Source organism: Anolis sagrei, chromosome X, assembly GCF_037176765.1.
Source record: "Anolis sagrei isolate rAnoSag1 chromosome X, rAnoSag1.mat, whole genome shotgun sequence".
Lineage (NCBI taxonomy): Eukaryota > Metazoa > Chordata > Lepidosauria > Squamata > Dactyloidae > Anolis > Anolis sagrei.
In genome coordinates, this window is record NC_090034.1 from 100,420,055 (window position 1) to 100,446,690 (window position 26,636).

The 26,636-nt window shown below is 44.7% G+C and overlaps 1 protein-coding gene across 1 annotated transcript in view; it reads left to right on the top strand.

Annotated features, from left to right (window-relative positions):
• Positions 1–26,636, top strand: part of LOC132780608 (cation channel sperm-associated auxiliary subunit gamma-like) — a 95,508-nt gene that overhangs the window by 63,883 nt on the left and 4,989 nt on the right. Inside the window, exons 18-30 of the mRNA XM_067473407.1 lie at positions 423–485; positions 2,453–2,636; positions 4,229–4,356; positions 4,712–4,792; positions 5,971–6,027; positions 9,117–9,273; positions 9,557–9,620; positions 11,185–11,283; positions 14,376–14,474; positions 14,663–14,755; positions 16,871–16,970; positions 18,935–19,061; positions 20,840–20,969. Coding sequence (XP_067329508.1) covers positions 423–485; positions 2,453–2,636; positions 4,229–4,356; positions 4,712–4,792; positions 5,971–6,027; positions 9,117–9,273; positions 9,557–9,620; positions 11,185–11,283; positions 14,376–14,474; positions 14,663–14,755; positions 16,871–16,970; positions 18,935–19,061; positions 20,840–20,969 — 1,382 coding nt within the window. The remainder of the gene's footprint in view (positions 1–422; positions 486–2,452; positions 2,637–4,228; positions 4,357–4,711; positions 4,793–5,970; positions 6,028–9,116; positions 9,274–9,556; positions 9,621–11,184; positions 11,284–14,375; positions 14,475–14,662; positions 14,756–16,870; positions 16,971–18,934; positions 19,062–20,839; positions 20,970–26,636) is intronic.

Consider the following 26,636-nt stretch of genomic DNA (forward strand, 5'->3'; position numbering starts at 1 on the left):
CTTGCTTCTTATCAGCCACCAGAGGCCACCACAAGCCCACAAGAACCTCCTGTCTCCAGTGCTTTCGCTGGCATGGCTTCTGTGCTACTCATAGAATCATAGAATCAAAGAGTTGGAAGAGACCTCATGGGCCATCCAGTCCAAACCCCTGCCAAGAAGCAGGAATATTGTATTCAAATCACCCCTGACAGATGGCCATCCAGCCTCTGTTTAAAAGCTTCCAAAGAAGGAGCCTCCACCACACTCCGGGGCAGAAAGTTCCACTGCTGAACGGCTCTCACAGCCAGGAGAGCCGTTCATCTGTCACAGATAATGCTGGGTTCCTTCTGGCTGAGGCTGCTCTTGTACCTGGGTGGGGTCTTTTCTCTTTCTCTTTCTACCAACTGTACTTTACCAAGTTTTCTTTTTTGTTATCTTGCTAGGCTTATGCTGACCCAGTCCATGACCCCACTTGGCGCTGGTGGAAGAACAAGAAACAAGATGCAGTAAGAAAAACCAGTCTTGGGGAATTGATATGGAATTTAGACCACAATTAAATGAGAGAGTTTGGATTGGTGAGCTATACCAACCATAATTTTAAAAAACCCCAAGTTCCAGATTAAAAACTCACCAGTGAAGCAAAGGCATAAGACAGAGGAGGCATTTTATTCCATTTTGGCCGAGATGTGATGCATATCAGAGCTTCTGCTCTGAAAATTACAAGCATAAGAGAGCATGTGCTCCGCACAACAGTTTTTATACAAGAAGGTCCATTGTTTCAGTTTGAATGCTCCCTCTTTTGTTTCTGGTTGGCTGAGCTCTGATGATATGGCTGGAAATCTCCTCCCAGCCAGGTGAGGAAAGCTCTCTGAGTGGAACAGAGTCTCTAAGGAATGCTGGCTTTCCAGACCAGCCTGGGTTCAGGGCGGGGATGATGGGATTATGAAAACCAGACCTTGGAGAACAGTGGAAGCTGATCTCTGAGGTCTTGGCTTGGCTAGGTAAACAAAGGTGCCTGTTGAGGAGCTATCACTCTATTTTGTTATATTCTTTGCCTGACACTGAGAAGCATTCTTGACTGGCTTGAGTCATACAGTTTAGTTTCTTATTTTAGTACATTTAAGAATAAGGCGGAATAAAAGCACAGTTTATACATTTAAACTTGGGAAACAGACACATTATATAAAAGGATAAACATTGGAATTGATAAATATAAGTCTTGGGTTGTTGTAGGTTTTTCCGGGCTATATGGCCATGTTCTAGAGGCATTTTCTCCTGAAGTTTCACCTGCATCTATGGCAAGCATCCTCAGAGGTAGTGAGGTCTGTTGGAAGTAGGAAAACGGGTTTATATATCTGTGGAATATATTGTCCCAGGGTGGGACAAAGGACTTTTGTCTGCTGGAGCTAGGTGTGAATGTTTCAACTGACCACCTTGATTAGCATTTAATGGCTTGGAAGTGCCTGGGGGGAATCTTTTGTTGAGAGTGATTTGATGTGCCTGGTTGTTTACTCTCTGTTGTTTTGCTGTTGTAATTTTTGAGTTTTTTAATACTGGTAGCCAGATTTTGTTCATTGTCATGATTTTAAGTCTTAGCTTTGGACGTCTAAGCATAATTGTGTCTTATTTCCAGACCAGCCAGACAAAGGATGTGGCAATGACCCAAAGTCCCCTTTGTCTTGAACCACACCTAGGGCCATTCCCCAGTGTGAGACAATTGTAGGATAATTTGCCTCCTGACCTAGGTCAGGTAAAGGTTAATGTTTTCTGTCCCCGAAGTAAAATACAACACATTTTATAGGAATCAAAGTGGAATAAAATACAGTTGATAGAGGGAAGAGAGAGAGGTCTAGGGGTGGTGGGGAGGCCTGGGGGGTTATACAAAAGGGTTAGGGTTAGCTCACTGTATATCTGGCTTATTGCCCTTGGAAAACTAAAAATCCCTAACTATAAATCCTTTTTTATTTGGGGTGGGGGTAGTGGTGTTCAATAACAGAATCATTCTTCAGTGAACCCCTCCCCACTGAGAATATTAAGTTTAGCCGTACCTTAGTCCCCGGGGGGGGGGGGGGGGGGGTAAAATCTCCTGGTTTTAAGGCAAATAGCAAATTCAGAAAAGTCAATTCCAGAGCCTGCTTCTGATCTCTACTTTCATCGAGTTAAACTAGGGACAATAGTAAAGGAGGAAATCCATTGTGGCAGATCTGAAATGGTTAAACCTCTGGACAGGTTGTATATATGTTAAATCCTGTATTTACATACATGAAAGCACAGAGATTAAAATTTCACTCACCACTACATGTTTTGTCTACCTCTCCATATGGCTCAAAGCAGGGAGCAGCAGATTAAATATGCACATCTATTATCAAACACATAATAGGGGAAGGTGTGCATTGGTACTACTGTGGCTATAGACATACAAAGAATCGGATGGTTTATATCCCTCCTTACAATCACATGCAACTCTTTCCAGGAATACTACTACTACATGGCCAGCAATTGGAAATCTTCTGGAGGCATCTATGTTGACATGGCCAACTATATGAAGATCTACGACATCATGCCCAATAATTTGCTGCCGAAAACTATCTACTTGGACAAGGAGCAGACTTTCCTCTTCTCTGTGTACTTGAGCCTCCGGACGACCAAACAGAGCAGTAAGATGATGTGGGAGATTAGAGATGTGAGACTCACTCAGGCCCCTTCTAAACTACCATATAATCAAATTTCTGAATCCACATTATCTGCTTTGAAGTGGATAATATGAGTCTGCATGGCTATATTTGTTGTTTATTCGTTCAGTCGCTTCCGGCTCTTCATGGACCAGGCCAAGCCAGAGTTCCCTGTCAGCCGTGGCTACCTGCAGTCCCTTCAAAGTCAAGCCAGTCACTTCAAGGATACCATCCATCCACCTTACCCTTGGTTTGCCCCTCTTCCTTTTTCCTTCCATTTTCCCCAGCATCATTCTGTTCTCCAAGCTTTCCTGACTTCTCATTATGTGGCCAAAGTCCTTCATCTTTGCCTCTAATATCCTTCCCTCCAGTGAACAATTGGCCTTTATTTCCTGGAGTATGGACTAGTTTGATCTTCTTGTAGTCCAAGGCACTCTCAGAACTTTCCTTCAATACCACAGTTCAAAAGTGTCTATCTTCCTTCGCTCAGCCTTCCTTATGGTCCAGCTCTCACATCCATAGGTTGCTACGGGGAATACTATTGCTTTAACTATGCGGACCTTCGTTGCCAGTGTGATGTCACTCCTCTTCACTATTTTATTGAGATTGGTCACTGCTCTCCTCCCAAGAAGGAAACATCTTCTGATTTCCTGGCTGCAGTCTGTGTCTGCAGTAATTTTCACACCTAGAAATACAAAGTCTGTCACTGCCTCCATGTTTTCTCCCTCTATTTGCCAGTTAGCAATCAGTCTGGTTGCCATAGTCTTGGTTTTTTGATGTTTAACTGCAACCCAGCTTTTGCACTTTCATCCAGTTCAAAGCAGATAATATGGACTTTATATGGCAGTATGCTGAACAGCTCTCACAGGTAGGAAGTTCTTCCTTATGTTCTTCCTTTCCTGTAGTTTGAAGCCATTGTTCTGCGTTCCAGGGCAGAAGAAAACAAGCCTGCTCCCTCCTCTCACATTTTCATAAATGGCCATCACGTCTCCTCTCAGCCTTCTCTTCTGTATGCTAAACATGCCCAGCTCTTTTAAGCTGCTCCTCATAGGGCTTATTCTCCAGACCCTTGATCCTTTTTGTTGCCCTCCTCTGGGACTTCTCCCGTTCTCCAAGAACCCTCAAAGGTGATTGCCAGTGGTTTCGAAATAACTTCCGCTAGTTCCTTCAATACTCTTAGATGTAGTTGATCTGGCCCTAGGGACATGAATTTGTTTAGACCAGCCAGGTATTGTTGTAGGTTTTTCCAGGCTATATGGCCATGTTCTGGAGGCAATTTTTCTCCTGACGTTTCACCTGCATCTATGGCAAGCATCCTCAGAGGTAGTGAGGTCAGACCGGCGGGAAGGTAACGGCGCTCCATGCAGTCATGCCAGCCACATGACCTTGGAGGTGTCTACGGACAACGCTGGCTCTTCGGCTTAGAAATGGAGATGAGCACCACACCCCAGAGTCAGACATGACTGGACTTAATGTCAGGGGACTACCTCTACCTTTACCTATACACAGTGTTAAAAATGCAGATATACCATAGGGGTTGTAGTGGAGTCATAGGCCTTCTCTCGTTTTGCCTTTAGTGGGGGAAACGGCGGAAGAGAATTCTCTCAACTACATGTGGCTCACCATACTTTTATCCCATCCGGAATATGTTCATGCGGATCTAGAGAGGCACGAACTAATCAGCAGAGGCTCCATCCTCTATAAGGTAAAGTCCCCCCCATTCCCACCAGATGAACTGTGTGAATGGGGCCAAGAGGAGGGGGCTCCAGTATGAGTAGTAAACTTCTTGTGGCTATATCTGAAGTTCATTTGAGTGGTGCAGGCAGGGTCAACAGTGAAAAACAAAGCAAGAGGAGCCAGCTTCAAAATTGTGGAGTTAATTCTATGCATGGAAAAAGTGAGAATACAAATACGTTGGTCATTGATTCTGCACACTTGAAAGGCTTGCAATAAGGGGAAGCCGACATAGAAAATGGGGAAGCCTGATAGTGACAAAACCTTTCTTTTCACATTTTTTTTTGTCTTGCCTCACTTATAACAACAACTCCTCCTCCTCACAGGTGTCAATCTCAGACAGTGGCCATTACCCAATGCAACAGCTCAGTGGGAAGGAGCTGTTGAAGAGCTCTGCTAATTTAAAGGTAAGAGAACAGTCTTTATCAATGCCCGTTCTTTAATTTCAATGGCTTTCTTTCTGATTATCAAAGTGGAGCTCTTTGGTTAGGGCTGTTATGAATGACTTTTCAATAACTTTGAAGCATAGGTTCTTTTTATTGCAATTTCCAGTGTGAGAAGATATATCAGATTACAGAAAACATTTAGACAAAGAATGACATTGGACATACAGACATACAGATTCTATGCAACTACATTGGATTCACAATTACATTGGTTAACAAACAAACAAAGGGGAATTACATTTTCACTCAGCATTCACACACATGTACATGCATTCATCCACATGCATCCAAATATTACCATATCCTTTCTCCCTCCTTGGAGAAGCACCTGTAAGGCCAGACCCTGATTTCCTGCAGCCTGCCAACGCATAGTTCCATAACTTCCATAACGCCATAACTTCAAAACGCCGAAATGCCAACACTTCTTTCCCTAAGAACAGTGCCAAGGACCAGATCTCTGTTTTCCATACAGCAGAACCTGACTCCCTGCACAAAATCTAAGACTCCAAAAGCGCACTTCTTCCTCTTCCCTTGAGAAAGAAGCCCCAAAGTGTTCAGAATCATGCTTTCCCATAGCATATCTGACACTCTCCAAATACACCACCTCTCTCCTTCCCATGGAGCAGAGCATGGCGGGTGGATCAGACTCCTCGGTCTGCCACGATTTGAGCATTATTAGGCTGAGTCTTTTATAGGAAAATTCTGTTGATGTAGTCCCAAAGTTGTAAATTAATGATAGACGTCTTCCATCCTGGATCCATCCCAGTTTCCTGGCCAGATGTTGATCTTCTTGATTGGTGTTGATCTTCTGTTGACTTCCTTCTTAACATAAGGAATGTTGCAAACATTTCCTTTATCCCTGTCCCAGTTCTTATCAGGGTTTCTCATTAGCAAGTCCAGCAAGCAGGTAGTTAGTCATTGCAGGCCTTAATATTATACTGGTGATTCCAAAATTATTAGCTCCATCCATACATCCTTCCATTCTTCCATTCATTCCCACACATCATTTTAAATTCACATTTATCAAATTTGCACATTGAATTTCTTATTACAGGGCTAGCATGGCCCATCAGAGACCATTTGGTGTGCCAGGCTAGCCCTTCACTTGAAATGTGTTCAGTTTGTTTTGCTTTTCCCAGGTTGCACACTCAGGGATGAACTGCTACCATTACATGAATGACGGACCAGTCATAAAGGTAAGTGTGGCTTTACCTTCCTGATGGCAAGGGAGATGATCCCTGTTCTGTCCTTCTGCAAGAAGCCCCAAGACGCATACAATCAGTGGGTTGCTGTGAGTTTTCCGGGCTGTATGGTCATATTCCAGAAGCATTCTCTCCTGACATTTTACCCCCATCTGTGGCAGCCATCCTCTGAGGTTGTGAGGTTTGTTGGAAACTAGGCAAGTGAGGTTTATATATCTGTGGAATGTCCAGGGTGGGACAAAGAACTCTTGTCTGTTTGAGTCAGGTGTGAATGTTGCAATTGACCACTCAAAAAAATGGGAATTCCAGACAGGAAACAATCAGGGCCAGCTAACACCTCCCAACAAAGGATTCCCCCAGGCAGAAGCAGCCAGGCTTTGACACTGCAAGGCCATTAAAAGCTAATCAAGGTGGCCAATTGCAACATTCACACTTGCCTCAAAGTGACAAGAATTCTTTCTTCCACCCTGGACATTCCACAGTTATATAAACCCTATTTGCCTAGTTTCCTACAGACTTCACACCCTCTGAGGATGCTTGCCATAAATGTGGGCGAAACATCAGGAGAGAATGCTTTTAGAAGATGGCCATACAGCCCAGAAAACTCACAGCAACCCAGTGATTCTGGCCATGACAGCCTTCGACAACACATAGAATTAATATTTGATCTTTGGGACCCTGAAACAATTTGACCACCCATCTCCCTCTCTCTGCTGTTCTGCAAGCCGTTCTTCCCTTCATCCCTTTGCCATGGCATCCTTCCATCTGCCATCTCTTCCTACACTCATGCATTAATGATGCCAGCCACATTCTCTGGGGCATTCTGTGTCCAAGAAGGGAAGTTCCTTGCATATCGCTCCAAGTCTGTCTCCTCAAGGTGTTCCTCCGATTCCACCCCAAAATGCAAAAGGCTTATTCGAATCCGAGCGTGCCAAATCGAACACGGTTTGTGTCCTTTTTAAGGGCATATGCCGCGGCAATAAAAGCCGCAAAGAAGACTTTCTTTGCGGCTACTATTGCGTCTGCAAAGAACCGTCCGGCTGAACTGTTCCGAGTTGTCAGAGGCCTTTTAAAACCCACCATCCAGGATGGGCGCCCTGATGACTCGGCAGTTCGCTGTGAAGCCTTTGCTCGGTTCTTCGCAGACAAAGTCGCTTTGATCCGCTCTGGTCTGGATACCATATTAACGGCAGTCTCTGAGGATGTAACACGAGCATCTGCTTGTCCGGTTTTGATGGATTCATTTCAATTGGTTCAATCCAAGGATGTGGACAAGGTGCTTGGAGGAATGAGAGCTACCACATGCATCCTAGACCCCTGCCCATCCTGGCTTCTGAAGGAGGCTAGAGGGGGATTGGCCGAGTGGGTGAAGGTGGTGGTTAATGCCTCCCTCCGGGAAGGCAAAATTCCAGCCAGCTTAAAGCAAGCTGTAATAAAACCGCTGTTGAAAAAACCATCACTGGACCCCACTCAATTTGTCAACTTTCGGCCTGTTTCCAATCTCCCCTTTTTGGGCAAAGTCTTGGAACGTGTGGTGGCCTCACAACTCCAGGCATTCTTGGTAGACACGGATTATCTGGATCCGGCACAGTCTGGCTTTAGGCCGGGGCATGGTACCGAGACAGCCTTGGTCGCCTTAGTGGATGATCTGCGCCGGGAGCTCGACAGGGGGAGTGTGTCCCTGTTGGTGCTGCTGGACCTCTCAGCGGCCTTCGATACCGTCGACCACGGTATCCTTCTGGGACGCCTCGCGGGAATGGGTCTTGGAGGGACTGTTTTACAGTGGCTCCGCTCATTCCTCGAGGGCCGGTCTCAGAAGGTGTTACTGGGAGACTCCTGTTCAACCCCACAACCTTTGACTTGTGGGGTTCCACAGGGCTCTATACTGTCCCCCATGCTGTTTAATATCTACATGAAGCCGCTGGGTGAGATCATCCGGAGTTTCAGAGTGCGATGTCATCTGTACGCGGATGATGTCCAACTCTGTCACTCCTTTCCACCTGCTACTAAGGAGGCTGTCGAGGTCCTGAACCGGTGCTTGGCTGCTGTGACGGTCTGGATGGGGGCGAACAAATTGAAATTGAATCCAGACAAGACAGAGGTACTCCTGGTCAGTCGTAAGGCCGAACAGGGTATAGGGTTACAGCCTGTGTTGGATGGGGTCGCACTCCCCCTGAAGACACAGGTTCGCAGTTTGGGTGTGATCCTGGACTCATCGTTGAGCCTGGAACCCCAGGTTTCAGCGGTGACCAGGGGAGCATTCGCACAGTTAAAACTCGTGCGCCAACTGCGCCCGTACCTTGGGAAGTCTGACTTGGCCACGGTAGTCCACGCTCTGGTTACATCCCGTTTAGACTACTGCAACGCTCTCTACGTGGGGTTGCCTTTGAAGACGGCCCGGAAGCTCCAATTAGTCCAACGCTCGGCAGCCATGATACTAACTGGAGCAGAGCGCAGGGAGCATACAACTTCTCTGCTGTACCAGCTCCACTGGCTGCCGATCTGCTACCGGGCTCAATTCAAAGTGCTGGCGCTGGCCTTTAAAAGCCCTAAACGGTTCTGGCCCAACTTACCTATCCGAACGTATCTCAGCCTATCAGCCCACCAGGACCCTAAGATCTTCTGGGGGGGCCCTGCTCTCTATCCCGCCTGCTTCACAGGTGCGGCTGGCGGGGACGAGAGACAGGGCCTTTTCTGTGGTGGCCCCGTGGCTATGGAACGCCTTCCCCATGGAGGTAAGATCAGCCCCCTCATTGATGGTTTTCCGGAAAAGACTAAAAACCTGGATGTTCGAGCAGGCGTTCGGTTAACTCAGTGCAATAAGTGTAATGATTGAAGGACTGGCAATTTGGATGACGAAACTGGATTGCGATTTTAGTCAAGAGATGAATTGGATTGTTTATTGATATATGTATTGTGGATCGTGTTTTTATGCTTTTAAACTGTATACTGTTGTTTGTTATAAGTTGTTGTAAACCGCGTTGAGTCGCCGGCTAGGCTGAGAAACGGCGGTATACAAGTATAGCAAATAAATAAATAAATAAATAAATAAATAATATTCTTACTCTCTGCCAACCTTGCAGGGCAGTGATACAATCAGCATCAATATTGGATGTCCTCCAGGCAGAAGGCTGGCTTTTGACATCACTTACACCAAAAATTACACTACCGAGAAGAACAAGCGCTACTTCGACTGTGTGAAACCGGACCCCGAGATGCCCTGCTTCTACTTCAGTGATGGTAAGGACAGCGGGAGGAATACCTGGGTGCATTGGGTTTCTGCCATGAAGTGAGCTGGGAAGTCAGATGAGTGGAACGGACATGGTTATATATCTGATTGTTATGGCAGAAAAGATGCATAAATCCAGTGGTTCCTCAACTAGGACCAGTAAAAATTGATGTTTAGTTCTGGTCAGTAAGACAGTTTCAAGAGGGGTTGTTCAGTTCAGCCTGCTCCACCTGGGACCATTCCAAGCATTCAGCATATTTGACACACTTTCTTCTTTCTTTTCTTTCTTGGCAGTGTTTTACCCTTTCTTCTTGATCCAAGACATGGTGACAGGGCACTCAGGACGTTTCAATGGAAGGTGAGGCCTGAGCACAGCTTTGTGGAAATGTTGAGTCGGGATGAATAGATTCTCAAGCTCTTTGTTCAAGTTCTTTGGAACAAGGCGGAGGCACCTGGGTCCAAACCCAATGCACTTGGACAGGGACACTCCTGGTTAATCCTTTGTTGCGCCACATTTTCAGCTTCCTTAAAAATGTCCAGGTTCCTCTCGCTTCCTCACAGTTACTCCCTTAACTACAATTGCTGCAGAATGAGTTCAAAATGCAAAAGTTGTTTGTACTGAGTTAACTGAGGAGGAGGAGGAGAGAAGGAGGCAGAATGTTGTCCTTCCCAGTAGGTATTGAGGTTTCAAAAGCATTCATGCCCGGCTGCCTTCTGTTTATTGGTTGATCATACTCCTTTCTCTTTGCCACAATTTTGGATTGGGGCTGTGGCCTTTTTGTGGCATATATGTTCTGTTGTGTTCCCTGCATCAAACATAAGCTTCTCCTGCTAGCTCTGCAAATATAAGCCTCCTCAATGTGTGCAGCATTCTTAGTCCCCAGAGAAAAAAAGATACAAATTATCATCTTCCTCCTCCTCCTCCTCCTTCATAGCCCTCTCTGTCAAATTCATTCTCCTTCGCTCAGCAACATCCAGTTTTTCCTCTAATACCACCATCCTTGCAAGAAAGTGCAGGCTAGGTAACTCCAGGAAAAAGGAGTGAAGATTTTGTCCTAAGTGTTCAAAAGGCTTTGGAATAGTTAAAGCAGTGCTTCTCAACCTTCCTAATGTTGGTACCCTTTAATATAATTCTTCATGTTGTGGTGACCCCCAACCATAAAATTATTTTCGTTGCTACTTCATAACGGTAATTTTGCTACTGTTATGAATCGCAATATAATTATCTGATATGCATGATGTATTTTCATTCACTGGACCACCTTTGACACAAATACCCAATACACCCACATTTGAATACTAGTGGGGTTGGGGGAGATTGGTTTTCTCATTTGGGAGTTGTAGTTGCTGGGAATTATAGTTCACCTCCAATCAAAGAGTATTTTGAACTCTGCCAAACATGGAATGGAACCAAAGTTGGTGCGCAGAACTCCCATGAGCATCAGAAAATATTTGAAGGGTTTGGTGGGCATTGATCTTGAGTACTGGAGTTGTAGTTCACCTACATCCAGAGAGCACCGTGGACTCAAACAGTGATGGATCTGGACCAAACTTGGTACAAATACTCAATATGCCCAAATGTGAACCCTGGTGGAGTTTGGAGAAAATAGACCTTGACATTTGGGAGTTGTAGTTGCTGGGATGTATAGTTCACCTACAATCACAGCAGAAGGGGGGGGGGGGGGGTTGGTGGGAGGATTTGCTGCCTGTTTCCAAAAAGGAAGAGAAAGACAGGTGGAGAGATCTTCAGCCTTCTCCGCCAAGGGGGTTCCTAAGATGATCAGAAATAATGTGTTCTTTGGCAACCCCTCTGAAACCCCTTATTGACTCCCCAGGGGTCCCGACCCTCAGGTTGAGAAACACCGAGTTAAAGCCTTTGCATGCAGACTTATTTTCTTTTTCTTCCCATTTTTTCATGACAGCTATATCTTCACAGTCATTGGTGGGGGAGCTTTTTCAGTCGATAACATTGAATACTTCAAAGAGGAGGACCTTCCGCGCTACAACACCATGATTGGCAGGTGCATACAATGCATGGTCTCTCACACTCTTCTGCCATTTCTGCAGTAGTTGATTCCTAAGCGGCATTTGGTGGGTCTTGTGGTCATTCAGGTCATTGTTGGATTCAGGCTCTCACCAGCCCAAACCATCTTGGCCAGTGAGAGGGGATGCTGGCAGTTGTATGTGTCAGGATTTGTAAATTACCTGGCATTTCTTAACTACATGTAAAAGTTCTGTGTTCCTGTAATCAGAGTGTGGAGGCCGATGTAATGGGAGACGTATAAAATTGTGTTCTCCGTGGTGAGGGTTGATGAGGGATGGATGGTGGGTGTTGGAGAGAGTTGTGTTAGGGAAAACTACCCTAAAATATAAAGCGGAACATCCAAAAACAAACAGGGCACATAAAGTTAAGCATCAGCTCACAGCATACGAAGTGTGAAGTGCCATGTGATGTGTCTGTAAAGAATTCAGAACTTAGGAGGCAAACATGCAGTATCCAATCTTTTAAAAAATCACAAAAAGTTTGTTTAGAATAATAACAAATAACTGCATTTCTTAATAATCAAGAACTGAGTCAAGAACTAATCAACTAATCAAGAACCCATCTCTTCTAAGATTTCAACAGAGGGGGGAAATTCAATCACTATATCTCTCCACACACAGAAGGAGAGAGATCTCAACGCACACAGCACATTCTGTCCATACTACAGTGTAAGAAGGCAGAAGTCTGATCCAAAAAAGCTTGCAGTAGAAAAGTGTCCATTTTAAAGAATCCGAATGAGAGGAGAGAAGAAATTAGATATATTCCTACTGTCATACAGGAGACATAATTGAAGCTAAACCCTTAGTCTAGACCAGTAATGGGCAACCTTTTGAGCTTGGTGTGTCAAAATTCACCCAAAAGCTGAGCATAACTTGGATAGTGTGTCACGTTGAGAAAAAAACCCATAATTTTACTATATTTAAAGTTTAAATAACAAAAATGCAATATACAGTATAACTTTAGGCAGTTAGGGGATAACTAGCCGAACTGACCACAAGATGGCACATGTAACTATCTTTTAGGAAAGGGCAGGGTTAATCAGAAATAGGGGTTCATAAGGATGCACAACAGTAATAGTGGTGAAATGGAGTCTGTACTATGCTGCAAGATGGCATTGTTTATGTAAATTAAGATGGCTGCTGCTATTTCTAATGGTGGGAAATGGCACCCATAGCACAGGCTCTTGCCTCTTCCAGCTTCCCCCTCACTTATCTTAGTAGGTAAAGGTAAAGGTAGTCCCCTGACATTAAGTCCAGTCATGTCTGACTCTGGGGTGTGGTGCTCATCTCCATTTCTAAGCCGAAGAGCCAGCGTTGTCCGTAGACACCTCCAAGGTCATGTGGCCAGCATGACTGCATGGAGCGCCGTTTTCTTATCTTATCTTAGTAATGATGGTCAATTAGAAATCCACGACACCCTAAAACAGTAGATTGGGTGATGATTGCTGTGGTTATGTGGTTGCTGGTAATGGTGATTACAGCGCCCCAGAGATGCATCCCCCGCGGCATTGCGCTGCTCCCTGCTCCACCGGCCGGAAGTGAGGTCAAAGATTCTTTAACAGCCTTACTGGAAGTCCCAGAACTAGATGCTCTGTGCCAAAGATCTGTTGTATTGGCCTACAGACCTCTGCTACAGAGTGACTACAATACAGTACAGCAAATGTTTCATCCTCGGCTACTGCACCTGGCATGCAGCCCCATACTTCTCTGTATGCGGCTGCGTGTCATTGAAAATGGCTACACGTGTCAGTGCTGATACACATGTCATAGGTTCGCCATCAGAGGTCTAGACTAAACTAACTAAGTGCTCCTCGTTGAGAGTTGCTGTAGAATTGGAGAGGGAGAGAGAGAAACTAAAATGTGTATATGTTGTTTGCACTGTATATATTGCTGCAACTAAGAAGAGAAAAGCCTTCCTGCATATTTTTAGATACTGTCTCTGTGTTCTTGTTCCTGCAGAAGTCCATTTCACCTATCTGTGGGTATCTCGTTTTGTAACGGTTGTTTTATTATTGTATAAAACCTCTGACAGTACACCAAATGCTTGAAAGGCCACAAATTTCCCACTCCTGCTTTAAAAGCATGTCTTGTGACAACAGGCATCTTTGTTGCCTATCCTGGAGGAATAACCTGAAGTGAGACCATTGAATGCAGTGGTTCCTAACCTGTGGTCCATGGACCACCAAGAATGCAAATCTGGTCCACAGCCTCACCATTACTACATCGTTGCCTCGAAACCACGCAGCAACAAGAGGAACTGGTCTTGCGGAGCCCTCTTCTAGTGCCAAGGCATCAGGGATGTCTGAGGGGGAGAGATTGACTATCTATGAAAGATAACTACTACCACATCAGCACTAGATTATTAAATATGTTTTTTCTGTGGGTGAGCAGATGGAGACTACTGGATGGCAGATGCTCTGTATCAGAAATTAGAGCTGATGTGGTCTAGCCAATGCAATTTTCTGCATCAGCACCCCAAATAATCAAACCAGATCTGAAGTTGACCAAAAACTGATTAGTAACCCTTTTGGCACTAATGTTGGAGAGTGGTCCCTGTCAAAGTGGTTCCTGTTCAGGTGAAGTGGTCCCTGGTCAAAAATGGTTGGGAACCACTGATTTAATGTATTAATGAAATTTCTCATCAAAGTCTCAGAAATATCTTAGGAAGGGGAACAGTTTGACTTGAACTGCTCTTGGAGGTTTCCTAAACTCCAGTTCAATCCATCTTCAGGCCTGGTTTGGCCTCTAACATAAACTTGCTTCCTCGATGGATGGACAGTGGCCTGTTTCTTAGCAGTGGTTTACATCATCAGTCAAGATATCCCACTGGATCATCTCTGGATCGGAAATTAGACACAGCGATATGGTGGTTCCGCCCCAACCTACAGTGTTAATTTCAGGATTGGAGGGGTTTCAAACATCCCTTCCTCTTGAAAGTATTGGACTTGAGCGCCTAGCATTCTTCTCCGTGGATTAGGCTGTTGTTGTAGTCCAGCAACATCAGGAGGGCTGCAGGATTCCCAACTACGCCCAATTTCCAACTTGAGTTGTTTTCATTTTCTTTTCCTAGCGTAACAAACAGTCTGATCTGGCTGAGGGCTGATGGTGAAGATAACAACACCGATGCCGAAGGTTTCAATGTCTTCTCTCAAGACAGCTCTGGAATACTGTAAGGCTCACCAAGTGTATTTATTCTGATTCTGTCTCTGATTTCCATCCTGAATAAAAGAGGCAATCCCCCTTGATTTCAATGTTTCCCTTCCTTCCCTGTTCGGCCTCCTTTCCTACAAGATATTATCTAAAAAGCTCTCCTGGACTCAACTCTGAAATGTGAAATGAACCTTCTTTCTCTCAAAGGTGGGTCTGCCAGAAGAATTCTCCCTGTCACGACATTGTTCCCAATGATGCCTCTGCTCCGGAGTACTTCTTTGTGATGAAGGTTTCAAACAGGTAACTGTTCACTTTCCAGTTTACCTTAGTTTAAAACTCTGTGCCTTTATATCTTAATTTATTATGCTTAGGAGCCCCCAGTCGTGAAGTGGGTTAAACCACTAAGCTGCTGAACTTGCTGACCGGAAGGTCGGCGGTTCCAATCCAGGGAGCCTGGTGAGCTCCGGCGGTTAGCCCCAGCTTCTGCCAACCTAGCAGTTCGAAAACATGCAAATGTGAGTAGGTCAGTAGGTACTGCTTTGGCGGGAAGGTAACGGTGCTCCATGCAGTCATGCCAGCCACATGACCATGGAGGTGTCTACAAACAACGCTGGCTCTTTGGCTTAGAAATGGAGATGAGCACCAGACCCCAGAGTTGGACACGTCTAGACTTAATGTCAAGAGGAAAACCTTTACCTTTACCTTTATCATCCTCTCTAAATCATCAGTGAACCCATCAGGCTCAGGAGTCTCAGGCTGATCTCCAACAGGACTTCCATCCTTAGGGCAACACTCCATTGGCATCCATGGAGGCTGAGAGAATGTGACTTGCCCATGATCACCCAGTGTGATTCTGTGGCTGAATGGGGATTTGAACCCTCATTTTGGTAATGCGAGGGAGGGAAATGAAAGATATTGGGCGAGTGGCCTTAATGACAAAAGACCCTAATCCTAAATGTACAGCTGAGCAACTCATTAGTAGAGATTGATCCAGCTCCAGGAGCCCAAAGTGGTAAAGAGAACAAAAACACTCAGACCAATGTTGTCTCTTCCATAGGAGGCTTTTCTTTGCGGTAAAATAATATAGTTGTACTATTTACAGTAACAAGGTTTCCACAACACGAATAAACAAATACATAATAGCTTTATATAGACAGCAGCCCTTATACACTGGAGCTACCTCACAAAAGGCTTCTCTCATATAGACATTTACCTCACACACTGACCATTTCCCTCACTTTGGCCCACTAACTCTAACAGGCTTCGGCCTACTAACTCATTCAGTGCTTGCCTCACGCTTTGTCACAGAGTGACCATTTCCCTCACTGAGGCAAACTGACATTAACAGGCTTCGGCCTACTCCTTCTCCTCAAGGCAACGCTAGCTTTGGCCCACTAACTCTAACAGGCTTCGGCCTACTCCCTCTCCTCAGGGAGACATTAGCTTTCGCCCACTAACTCTAACAGGCTTCGGCCTACTAACTCTTTCACTGCTTGCCTCACACTTTGTCACAGAGTGACCATTTCCCTCACTGAGGCAAACTGATACTAACAGGCTTCGGCCTACTCCCTCTCCTCAGGGCGACTCTAGCTTTGGCCCACTAACTCTAACAGGCTTCGGCCTAGTAACTCTTTCAGTGCTTGCCTCACACTTTGTCAAAGAGTGACCATTTCCCTCACTGAGGCAAACTGACACTAACAGGCTTTGGCCTATTCACTCTCCTCAGGGCGACGCTAGCTTTGGCCCACTAACTCTAACAGGCTTCGGCCTAGTAACTCTTTCAGTAGGTTCTTGTGGGTTTTTTCGGGCTATAGGGCCATGTTCTAGAGGCATTTCTCCTGACGTTTCGCCTGCATCTATGGCAAGCATCCTCAGAGGTAGTGAGGTCTGTTGGAATTAGGACAGTGGGTTTATATATCTGTGGAATGGCTGGGGTGGGGCAAAGAGCTCTTCTCTGCTGGAGCTAGATGTGAATTCCACAGATATATAAACCCATTGTCCTAATTCCAACAGATTTCACTACCTCTGAGAATGCTTGCCATAGATGCAGGCGAAACGTCAGGAGAAATGCCTCTAGAACATGGCCCTATAGCCCGAAAAAACCCACAAGAACCTAGTGATTCCAGCCATGAAAGCCTTCGACAACTCTTTCAGTGCCTGCCTCACACTTTGTCACAGAGTGACCATTTCCCTCACTGAGGCAAACTGACACTAACAGGCTTCGGCCTACTCCCTCTCCTCAGGGCGACGCTCACTTTGGCCCACTAACTCTAACAGGCTTCGGCCTACTAACTCTTTCAGTGCTTGACTCACACTTTTGTCATCAAAAATACCCAGTTGATCTTTAATATTCCACCAAAAGAGGATCTTCTTTCTCAGCAGCCAAACTCCTTCTCTCCTTTTTTGTTTCCGCAGGGGAGTGGACCAAACCACCTACTGCGACTACGCCTTGGAGTTCATCATCCACGTTCACGGCCTGCGCCTTAGCTATACCAGAGCCCTCTTTCTCTTGGAGGTAACAACTGCTGGGCCTCCATGCCTCTTGGCATTTATTCTCTAGCGTTCGATGTGCTTGCCATGGCTCCACCAGTAGCAGTTCATTCTCTCTAGTGCTTCCAAGCTCTGCTGAAGCAAGAATTTAATGTATATAGGCCGTGCCATCTTGTTTGTGGTGTTAACATGCTTTCAAAACATCTCTGACCTTCTCCAAGGGTTTTCTTCAGAGGAGGTTTGCCCTGAACTCCCTCTCAACTATAGAAGTTGAGAGAATATGAGTTTGCCCAAAGACACCCATTTCGTCTTCATTACTAGGACTCTCGTCTCTCAGGCAGACTCTCAAGGAAATCCTAAAAAGTATAGGTTGTTGTAGGGTTTTTCGGGCTATATGGCCATGTTCTAGAGGCATTCTCTCCTGACGTTTCGCCTGCATCTATGGCAGGCATCCTCAGAGGTCTGTTGGAACTCGGAAAATGGGTTTAGATATCTGTGGAATGACCATTGTGGGACAAAGAATTCTTGTCTGTTGGAGCTAGGTGTCAATGTTTCAACTTGTAGGGGCAAAAATGACCAAGATAATCCACAAATCCAAGAGCAGATCGCCCCTTTCCCAGGGAGGGCGAGGAAGGACACCATGAAAGTTGAATCTTCAAAATTGCAAAATGCTATTTATTGCGCAGCTGAAGCAATAGTGACAAGCATATAGGAATGCAATCCAGGGGTTTGTCCAACCTAAAGTTGGTTGCATTGATTATTTATGACTTTCATTAAAACAGTTTGATTGGTATTATAGAAATCAATCACTCATTGGTTGTGGCTGACAATTTGGAATCTTACTGGTTCTTCTATGTTTCTAACAGCAAAAGCCTATAACAATGGTTCTGTTGAAATTTCTGACCCTGAGTTGTGGAACTTCTGGTCTGCTTATCTATATGTAAATTGCTTTTCTTCTACGGCTGAGAAAATTAAGGGAGTGAGGGAGTGACTTACTGCTAGTATCTTTGACTGAACAAAGAACACAGAGAACAATCATTCTCCAGCAGACAAAAGTCCTTTGTCCCACCCCTGGTCTTTCCAGATATATAAACTCATTTTCCTACTTCCAACAGACCTCACTACCTCTGAGGATGCTTGCCATAGATGCAGGTGAAACATCAGGAGAAAATGCCTCTAGAACATGGCCATATAGCCCGGAAAACATACAACAACCCAATCATTCTTTCTCTTTGCTAGCTTTCTCTATGCATCAGAAGTTTCTGGCAATCAAGGTTTTCTCTATAGACAGGGCTTCTGGGACTTGCAATGATTGGGAATTCATTTTTCTAAATCATGTCCCTCTCAAACTGACCACCTTGATTAGAATTTGATGGCCTGGCAGTGCCTGGGGCAATCTTTTGTTGAGAGGTGATTAGAAGTCCTTGTTTGTTTCCTCTCCGTTGTTTTGCTGTTGTAATTTCCTAGTTCCAACAGACCTCACTACTTCTAAGGATGCTTGCCATAGATGCAGGGGAAATGTCAGGAGAGAATGCCTCTAGTCTAGAACATGGCCATATAGCCCAAAAAAACCTACAACAACCCAGTGATTCCGGCCATGTAAGCCTTCAACAATACACTAAAAAGTATATGTTGTATAGGCAGTCCTCAAGTCACAAACAAGATTCTGTGGGTTTGTTCTTAAGAGGAATTGGTTTGTAAGTCAGAACAGGTCCATTTTAAAGTGGAATTCCAGTCTCTCATCTATATAAATAAAAGTATAGATGAGAGACTATAGAAATAAATAAGCTGTGGGGCCCACCTGGAGAGGTCTTCCACCACATTATCCATTCCTGAATACTCCCTCTCTTCTCATCCTCCTTCATGTCAAGGAGCAGTCCTGTTTCCTCTCTCGTGGTGTTTGTGCTGTCCGCCCACATACGTCTACAATTAACCGATGGGCAACAAATCAAACATCTCTTCTTTACAAATGTCTTTTCCTGCTCCCAGGTATCAATGGGCGTCATCTTTGGTATGCTCATCCTATACATAATGGTCCTTACTATGGCTCCCACATGCAAGTCCTACTTTGGCAAGCTCATGAAGAGGATGGAAGAAGCATTGGTCTTTCGGACAGGTGAGTTGTCAAAACAATACATTGAGTGATATGAAAAAGAAGAAACATGCCTTGTTTTGAGAGCCTTCCTGACACTTCTGTTACCTTGAAGGCTTTCTGAAGTTGCTCTTCCCATTGCCGTGCTCATTTCAGCAACTCTTCAGTGACTGGTTTCCCCACCTACAGCATACTCTCCTATCCCTGGATTGTAGGATTGATCCATTTTTGACAATAGTTCCATTTCATAATTGTGGTCTCTTATCTTGCTAAAATGCTGAATGGGGAAGTAGGTTTTAGCCTGAAGTAGAGAAGGCTGAGAGGAGACATGATAGTCATGTATAAATATGTGAAAGGAAGTCATAGGGAGGAGGGAACAAGCTTGTTTTCTGCTTCCTTGGAGACTAGGATGCAATGGAGCCATGGCTTCAAACTACAAGAAAGATTCCACCTGAACATGAGGAAGAACTTCCTGACTGTAAGAGCTGTTCAGCAGTGGAAATCTCTGCCCTGGACTGTGGTGGAAACTCCTTCTTTGGAGGCTTTTCAACAGAGGATTGATGACCATCTGTCAGGGGAACATTATAAGAACTGCTGGAAATGTGGAATGGCAGAGAATTAATTAGGACTGTCCCTGCCAGATTGAGACATTTGAAGGATGTGGGGCTTATCTTCCTTTCTCTTGCATTGCAAGCAGGAAAAATCTATGTGCTGGTACGGCTGTACCAGAAGCTCCAGCTTTATTTGCTTTGTATTAAATGTTTGTTTGCAATCCAAGGTTTCAGGGACTCTGCAGATAGGTGACTTCCTTTGGTTGCAGTCGTAGGGCAAGTCACCTGTCCATCATCGTTAAGTTTTGGTCCAGCCCCTTGCTCAGGGCAATTGGGAAGGGAAGGGAGCCATTTTTTAGTTAGTCTCAGCAAGGAAAGCTAATGTACAGGACGTGTGCAAGCTTCCCCTGTACAAAAGCTTCAACCCTTAAGACTTTCCGGGGGAGAACAGTCTTAAGAACCTCCAAGGATTCTAAAGATTTCCAGGGAAACAACCCTAAAGCTTTGAAGAATTTCGGAGGGTAACAGTTTGAAAGACCAAAGAACTCCAGCTGGAGAATATCTAAGCCTTTACTGGTAGGTCCACTCGGTGCTTCGAGACGCAGTTCGACCCGGTAGCGGAGCCCACATCAGCAAGGGTTAGATTACAGTCAGCCTGGGAGAAGTTTAAAAGGAGCTTTTCCTTTAAAGTAAAGAAGTTATTGAAGACAGTTGCCTGTCCTTCGTGGGCAAGTTTAGGAAGCTACCAGTTGCATAAAAGCCTGGAAGCATTTGGTTAACTTTATTGAAGACAAGAAAAGTTTCTGTTTGATTGTTCATTAATAAAGGACTTTGTTATACTTCAAGCCATCTAAAGATCGTTTGTGGTGGAAAACCTCTGAGAACTTCTCTTTGGGCCCCCTGGCTTCTCGCTGGGCAGAGGTTGCACGTCCTGTCCTAAAGGGAATTCTTTACAGGCCCAGCGCGCGACAGAACAATCTATGTCAGGAAAGTTTTAGGGAACCAGCCTATTATCAGCACCAGCTGTGCTAGTATGTCCACCATTTACCGTTATCGAATAGTCTGACTCTGTCCTTAGATATGCCCGTAGGCATAGATGCCCCATCTGACTCTCCTTTTCTACACTGTCAGTCCCATACTCCAGTGCGACAGTGTATGAACCAACACCTTGAACCTCTCATTACCCTTTGTGTTCGCGATTTCCAGAATGTGTTTCAAAATGCTTTCTTTCACCGTCTCTTTTTACGCCAGCATCCAGCCTCACCTTCACCTCATCGTTCACCAGCCAATCGTCACTGCATCATATGACTTCCGACGGGATCCGAGGCAGTTTGGTCCAACACTCCTCCAGATCAAATCCAGCGGAAGCCTCAGGGATGCAGTAAGGCCAGCCAGCTGATTTCCTGCACTCCTCTGCCTGTGATGTGAAGGGCTCTTCCTTTCGTTTTCTGGACTCAGAGGATTTCTGGGACAAAGCAAGTGACTATCAGCATTGTGGCAATTTGGAGACTGTTGGATCCTTTGGGGAAATGTGGGGAACTTCAGAGAAGGCCACGGCCTCCTTGGAAGTGATTCCCAAAAGTTCACCTATGGATCCTTGTGCTGCATGAACAGGTTGCAGGAGGCATGCAAAGAAGTCATAGGAAGTGTTCCAGATGCCATTGGTTGCCCATAAAATTACTAAGACTGTTTAGGACAGGCACGAGCAAACTGTGGCCCTCCAGGTGTTCTGGACTTCAACCACCACAATGGGGAGTTGTAGTCCAAAACAACTGGAGGGCCGAAGTTTGCCTATGCCTGATCGAGGAGGTAACCTATAAAATCCACTCTTTAAAACCACGGCCAGAAAGGAAAACACCATCTTTCCCTTTCTGTTCCATTTACTGGTCCACTCATTGATACTCTAATAGTACATGCATTTTATTTTCTTGCCTTGGTAGTTTCTTACACACTGTGGCATGACACAGAATTATTCCAGACAGGATTGAATGGGTAAGATTAATTTATTTTCTGTTACATCCACCTCATGAAGTGTCTGGCCCTGCATGTCCCATTCCTGAGCTGGTTTGAGGTTTAAAAAGTGCCTTGGTGTACACTATTTATGGGCCAAAAAACAAAAACTTTATATCTTCCCAGCTCGTTTTCAAAGGTTTCTTGCTAAAATGCAGATTTCATTTTAACTACATATTCCTCTAGCTTTTGTTTCTAGGATTTATTTATGTATTTCTTTATTTGCTTGTCATTTGAAAAAAACTGTCTAATTCAATAAAGACTTAAATTATTGTGGAATTTGTTTTGAGAAATAACTTCTCCAGTAACTATAGAATATAGAGCAAATCATAATAGAGATAATCCCTTTGGCAACAACTAGTACATCTCTTTGACAGGAGAGTGGTTCAGTTCATCTTGAAGGAGGTGGGCTTCACAGATTCTTAACAGATTCTGGAACATCTGAACAGCATCCACCCTAACATCCAGTTCACTATGGAAAAAGAAAAGGAAGGAAGACTGCCTTTTCTAGATGTCCTAGTCATCCGCAAACCAGATCAACAATTGGGTCACACCGTTTACAGAAAACCCACACACACAGATAGATATCTACATAAAAACTCCAACCATCACCCAAGTCAAAAAAGAAGCACCATTAAAGCCTTGGCAGACCATGCAAAAAGAATCTGCGAAGCCCACCTCCTCCAAGATGAACTGAACCACCTCAACTGGGCTCTCCAGGCCAATGGAGACTCCACCTCAGACATCAGAAGAGCTGCAAGACCAAGAACAAGCCACGAGAGTAAAGATGAAGATCCACCCAGAGGAAAAGTGTTCCTGCCATACATCAAGGGAACCACTGACCGCCTAGGGAAGCTGATGAGGAAACACAACATACGAACCACCTACAGACCTACTAAGAAAATCCAACAAATGCTACGTTCAGCAAAGGACAAGAGGGATCCTCTCACCTCTGCAGGAGTCTACCGTGTACCATGCAGCTATGGACAAGTCTACATAGGGACCACCAAATGCAGCATTGCCCAAACACGAATCAAGGAACATGAAAGGCACTGCAGACTACTTCAGCCAGAGAAATCAGCCATAGCAGAGCTCCTGATGAACCAGCCTGGACACAGCATATTATTTGAGAACACAGAAATGCTGGACCACACCAACAACCACCATGTCAGACTACACAGAAAAACCATTGAAATCCACAAGCATGTGGACAATTTCAACAGAAAGGAGGAAACCATGAAAATGAACAAAATCTGGCTACCAGTATTAAAAAATTCTAAAATTGCAACAGCAAAAACAGCAGAGAGGAAACAGGCAGGGACATCTAATTACCTTTCAAGAAGAGTTTGCTCCAGGCACAGTCAGCCCATTGTATGCTAATCAAGGTGGTCAGTTGAAATATTCACACCTAGCCCAACTGACAAAAGTCCTTTGTCTCACCCTGGTCATTCCACAGATATATAAACCCTTTTTCCCAGTTCCAACAGACCTCACCTCTGAGGATGCTTGCCATAGATGCAGGCGAAACGTCAGGAGAAATGCCTCTAGAACATGGCCATATAGCCCAAAAAAACCCACAAGAACGTAACATCTTCACTCTCACAGAGCCTCTTCTCACACTAAACTTACACAGGAGCTTCACACAGAAGCCTTTTACACACAGCAGTCTTCACACTGGATATTTACACACGAGGCCTTCAAACGAGATTCTCTCACAGAAGCTTCTTACACCAGACTTTCTCATACTGAGGCCTACTAACACTGAGGACTCTCTCAGACTGAGGCCTTTCTCCTACTGAGGCCTTTTCACACTGAGGACTCTCTCAGACTGATGGCTACTAAGCTACAGGCACGCCTGCTTATATTGAACTGCATCATTTGATGAGTTATTGCATCCATTTAACCCTTTCAGTGCTTGACTCATTTTTGTAATTAAAAATACCTACTTACTATTTAATGTTCCTGTCAGAATCCCGCAGATAGGGTTGCCCTACTGAAAGTCAGAGAAAGCTCTTGTGCTTTTGATGTCTGTGCAGCATGACCCAGCATGAGGAGCCAAAAGTGATAAAAAGAGCAAAACCACACAGACCAACGTTATCTCTTCTTTAGGAGGCTTTTCTTTAGAGCAAAATAATATAGTTGCACTATTTACAAGAACAAGGTTTCCATAACACAAATAAAGTTCTTTATACTTCCTACTTTGCTTCCACGCTGGGCTTCTTTCTCATACAGATAAACAACTTCGCTCTCACTGAGCTTCCTCTTACACCGAACTTACACAGGAGCTTCACACAGTCGCCTTTTACACACAGCAGCCGTCGCACTGGAGCTTTACACACGAGGCCTTCAACCTGGGACTTCTCTCACTGAAACTTTTTACAGACCAGGTCTACTCACACTGAGACCTTCTCTAAGGCCTACCTCACACTGTGAGTCCTTCTCAGAAACTGAGACGTTTCTCACACTGAGGCAAACTAACACAGAGGCCTACTAAGCTACAGGCACACCTGATTATATAGAACTACAGCTTTTGCTGAGCCATTGCATCCTTTTAACCCTTTCAGTGCTTGGCTCACATTTTTGTAATTATAAATACCTAGTTAATTTTGAATATTTCTGACAGAGTCTTCCCTACTCCAAGGAGCTTCCAACTTTATGAATTCAATACTTATCTTCCGGAATTCACAGCTAAACCTTTTAAAGAATGCGAAGTCCCTTGAGTTAGCATTTTCTGCCAGCAAATACTAATCCCGTAGCCATCGGATAACAATTGAGCCTACAGAATCGAAGCAGATCTTGAGAAATCTTGTCATGAACATTCATATGGCCTGTGAAAACAGGAAACAAAAGCTGCAAGAATGGAGAAGCCATAGCTAGTAGGCAATAGTTTTGTAACCAATCTATACAAGAGTCAAAAATAGGTTTGGGTTGTTGTAGGTTTTTCCGTGCTATATGGCTATGTTCTAGAGGCATTTTCTCCTGATGTTTTGCCTCTGATGTTTTGTACTACCTCTGAGGATGCTTGCCATAGATGCAGGCAAAACGTCAGGAGAAAATGCCTCTAGAACATGGCCATATAGCCCGGAAAAACCTACAACAACCCAGTGATTCCAGCCATGAAAGCCTTCGACAAAAATAGGTTTGTTGGAGTGTTTGTACCAGAAAGGCTGCTATGTGCCTGGATGGATCTGAACCACACTTGTCACATGTACCCTTTGTTACCCAACTTACAATAATTGCAGCCTTTCAACTCCAAAGTTGGCTCCAAAAAAAAGGGGGGGGGGAGGTATACTGTGTTCCCCTGCTACTTCGCGGTTCGCTCATTGCGGACTCACTGTTTCATAGGTTTTTCATCCTTTAGGGAGCTGCGGGGTGGGAGTTGCTACTGCTGTGTTGTCACCACCTGCTGCAAGTGCTCGGGGGCACTCTAATAATAATAATAATAATAATAATAATAATAATAATAATCTTTATTTATACTCTGCTATCATCTCCCCAAGGGACTTGGTGTGGCTTACATGAAGCCGAGCCCATAATACAACAATACAAGCAATAACAACAACAATACAAGCAATTAAAATCAATAAACAAAAACAGTAAAACCATAACATAAGCTTTAACAGTAGGACAACACTCTTTAAAATCTATGGGTAGGCCGAATGTAATTAAAAATTTAAAAAATAATGCTGGACATGGGCGAAAAAGGGATGGGGCGTTTGTGGAAACATACAAGCAGACCTAAAACAATATGAAGTGCTTTGGAGGACAAAGTGCTATGGGATCCTTATTCTGGGAAGGCACACTGGAACAACCACGTCTTCAAGCTCCTCTTAAAGACTGCCAGAGTTAGGGCAAGACTGATGTCCTTAGGAAGTGAGTTCCAGAGTCGAGGGGCCACCACCGAAAAGGCCCTCTCTCTCGTCCCCACCAATTGCGCCTGCAATTACAGGTGGAAGCGCGAGCAGGGGCTCTCCAGATGATCGAAGAGATTGCGTGGGTTAGTATACTGAGATGCGGTCACGAAGGTAGGCTTCTCCTTCACTCTTCTTCACATCCAGGCTGAGCTTCCCTACGGATTTTCACTTATTGCGGGTGGTCCCGGAACAGAACCCCCGCAATAAGTGAGGGAAGACTGTATATGTATGCAGCACTCAGATACACAAGAGGACAGTATATGGGTAGAAGGGATAGGTTACTGTTAAAATGCCGGACAATGAGGCCTACAACACATCCCTGAAGACCAGTGTTCAGGCATCCTCCACATAAGGAAGTAGGCAATTTCACGTAGATGTGTATTTAGGAAGGAGTGTGTATGTCTGAGCCTTGCTCTGAAACTGAGACACTTTGACTTCCAAGAAAAGGCCAGATGAAGGAAGAAAAAGAAAAGGGGAAAGTGTTGTGGGAGGGATGGAAAGGAAAGGAAATAACAGGAGAGGAGAAAGAGAGGGAAAATGACAAAAAGGAGGGAAAAGAGGACAAAAAGGTAGGCAAGATAGAGAAAAAAGTGAACACGAAAGAAGCAAGAGGAAAGGAAGAAAAAAATAAAGGTGAAAGGAAGTTTTATGGTGGAAAGAACTGAAAGAAAGAAAAGCAAGAAGGACAAGATGAATGAGGGAAGGGAGGAAGAAATGAAAACTAATTTGAGCAATGGCCGATATATACACTGGACTGTGGCGCAGTTGGCTAGGAGTCAGCTGCATTAAATCACCACTGACCAAAAGGTCATGAGTTCGAAGCCAGCCCGGGTTGGGGTAAGCTCCTGACCATTTGTCTAGCTTGCTTTTGACCTTTGCAGCCCAAAAGACAGTTGCATCTATCAAGAAGGAAATTTATGTACCGCTTATGCGGGGAGGCTAATTTAACTAATTTATGATGCCATAAAAATCTCCAGCAACTGGTGAAAGAATGAGGAAGTACTCCATCAAGGACTCAGTGCCACAAGTGGGCCATGAAGCAACAGCTCCCCCGGTGGCCGGAATTCAAGCATACCGAACATGAAGCTGATGTATAATTGATGGTTTTAATTGCTTTAAAATTG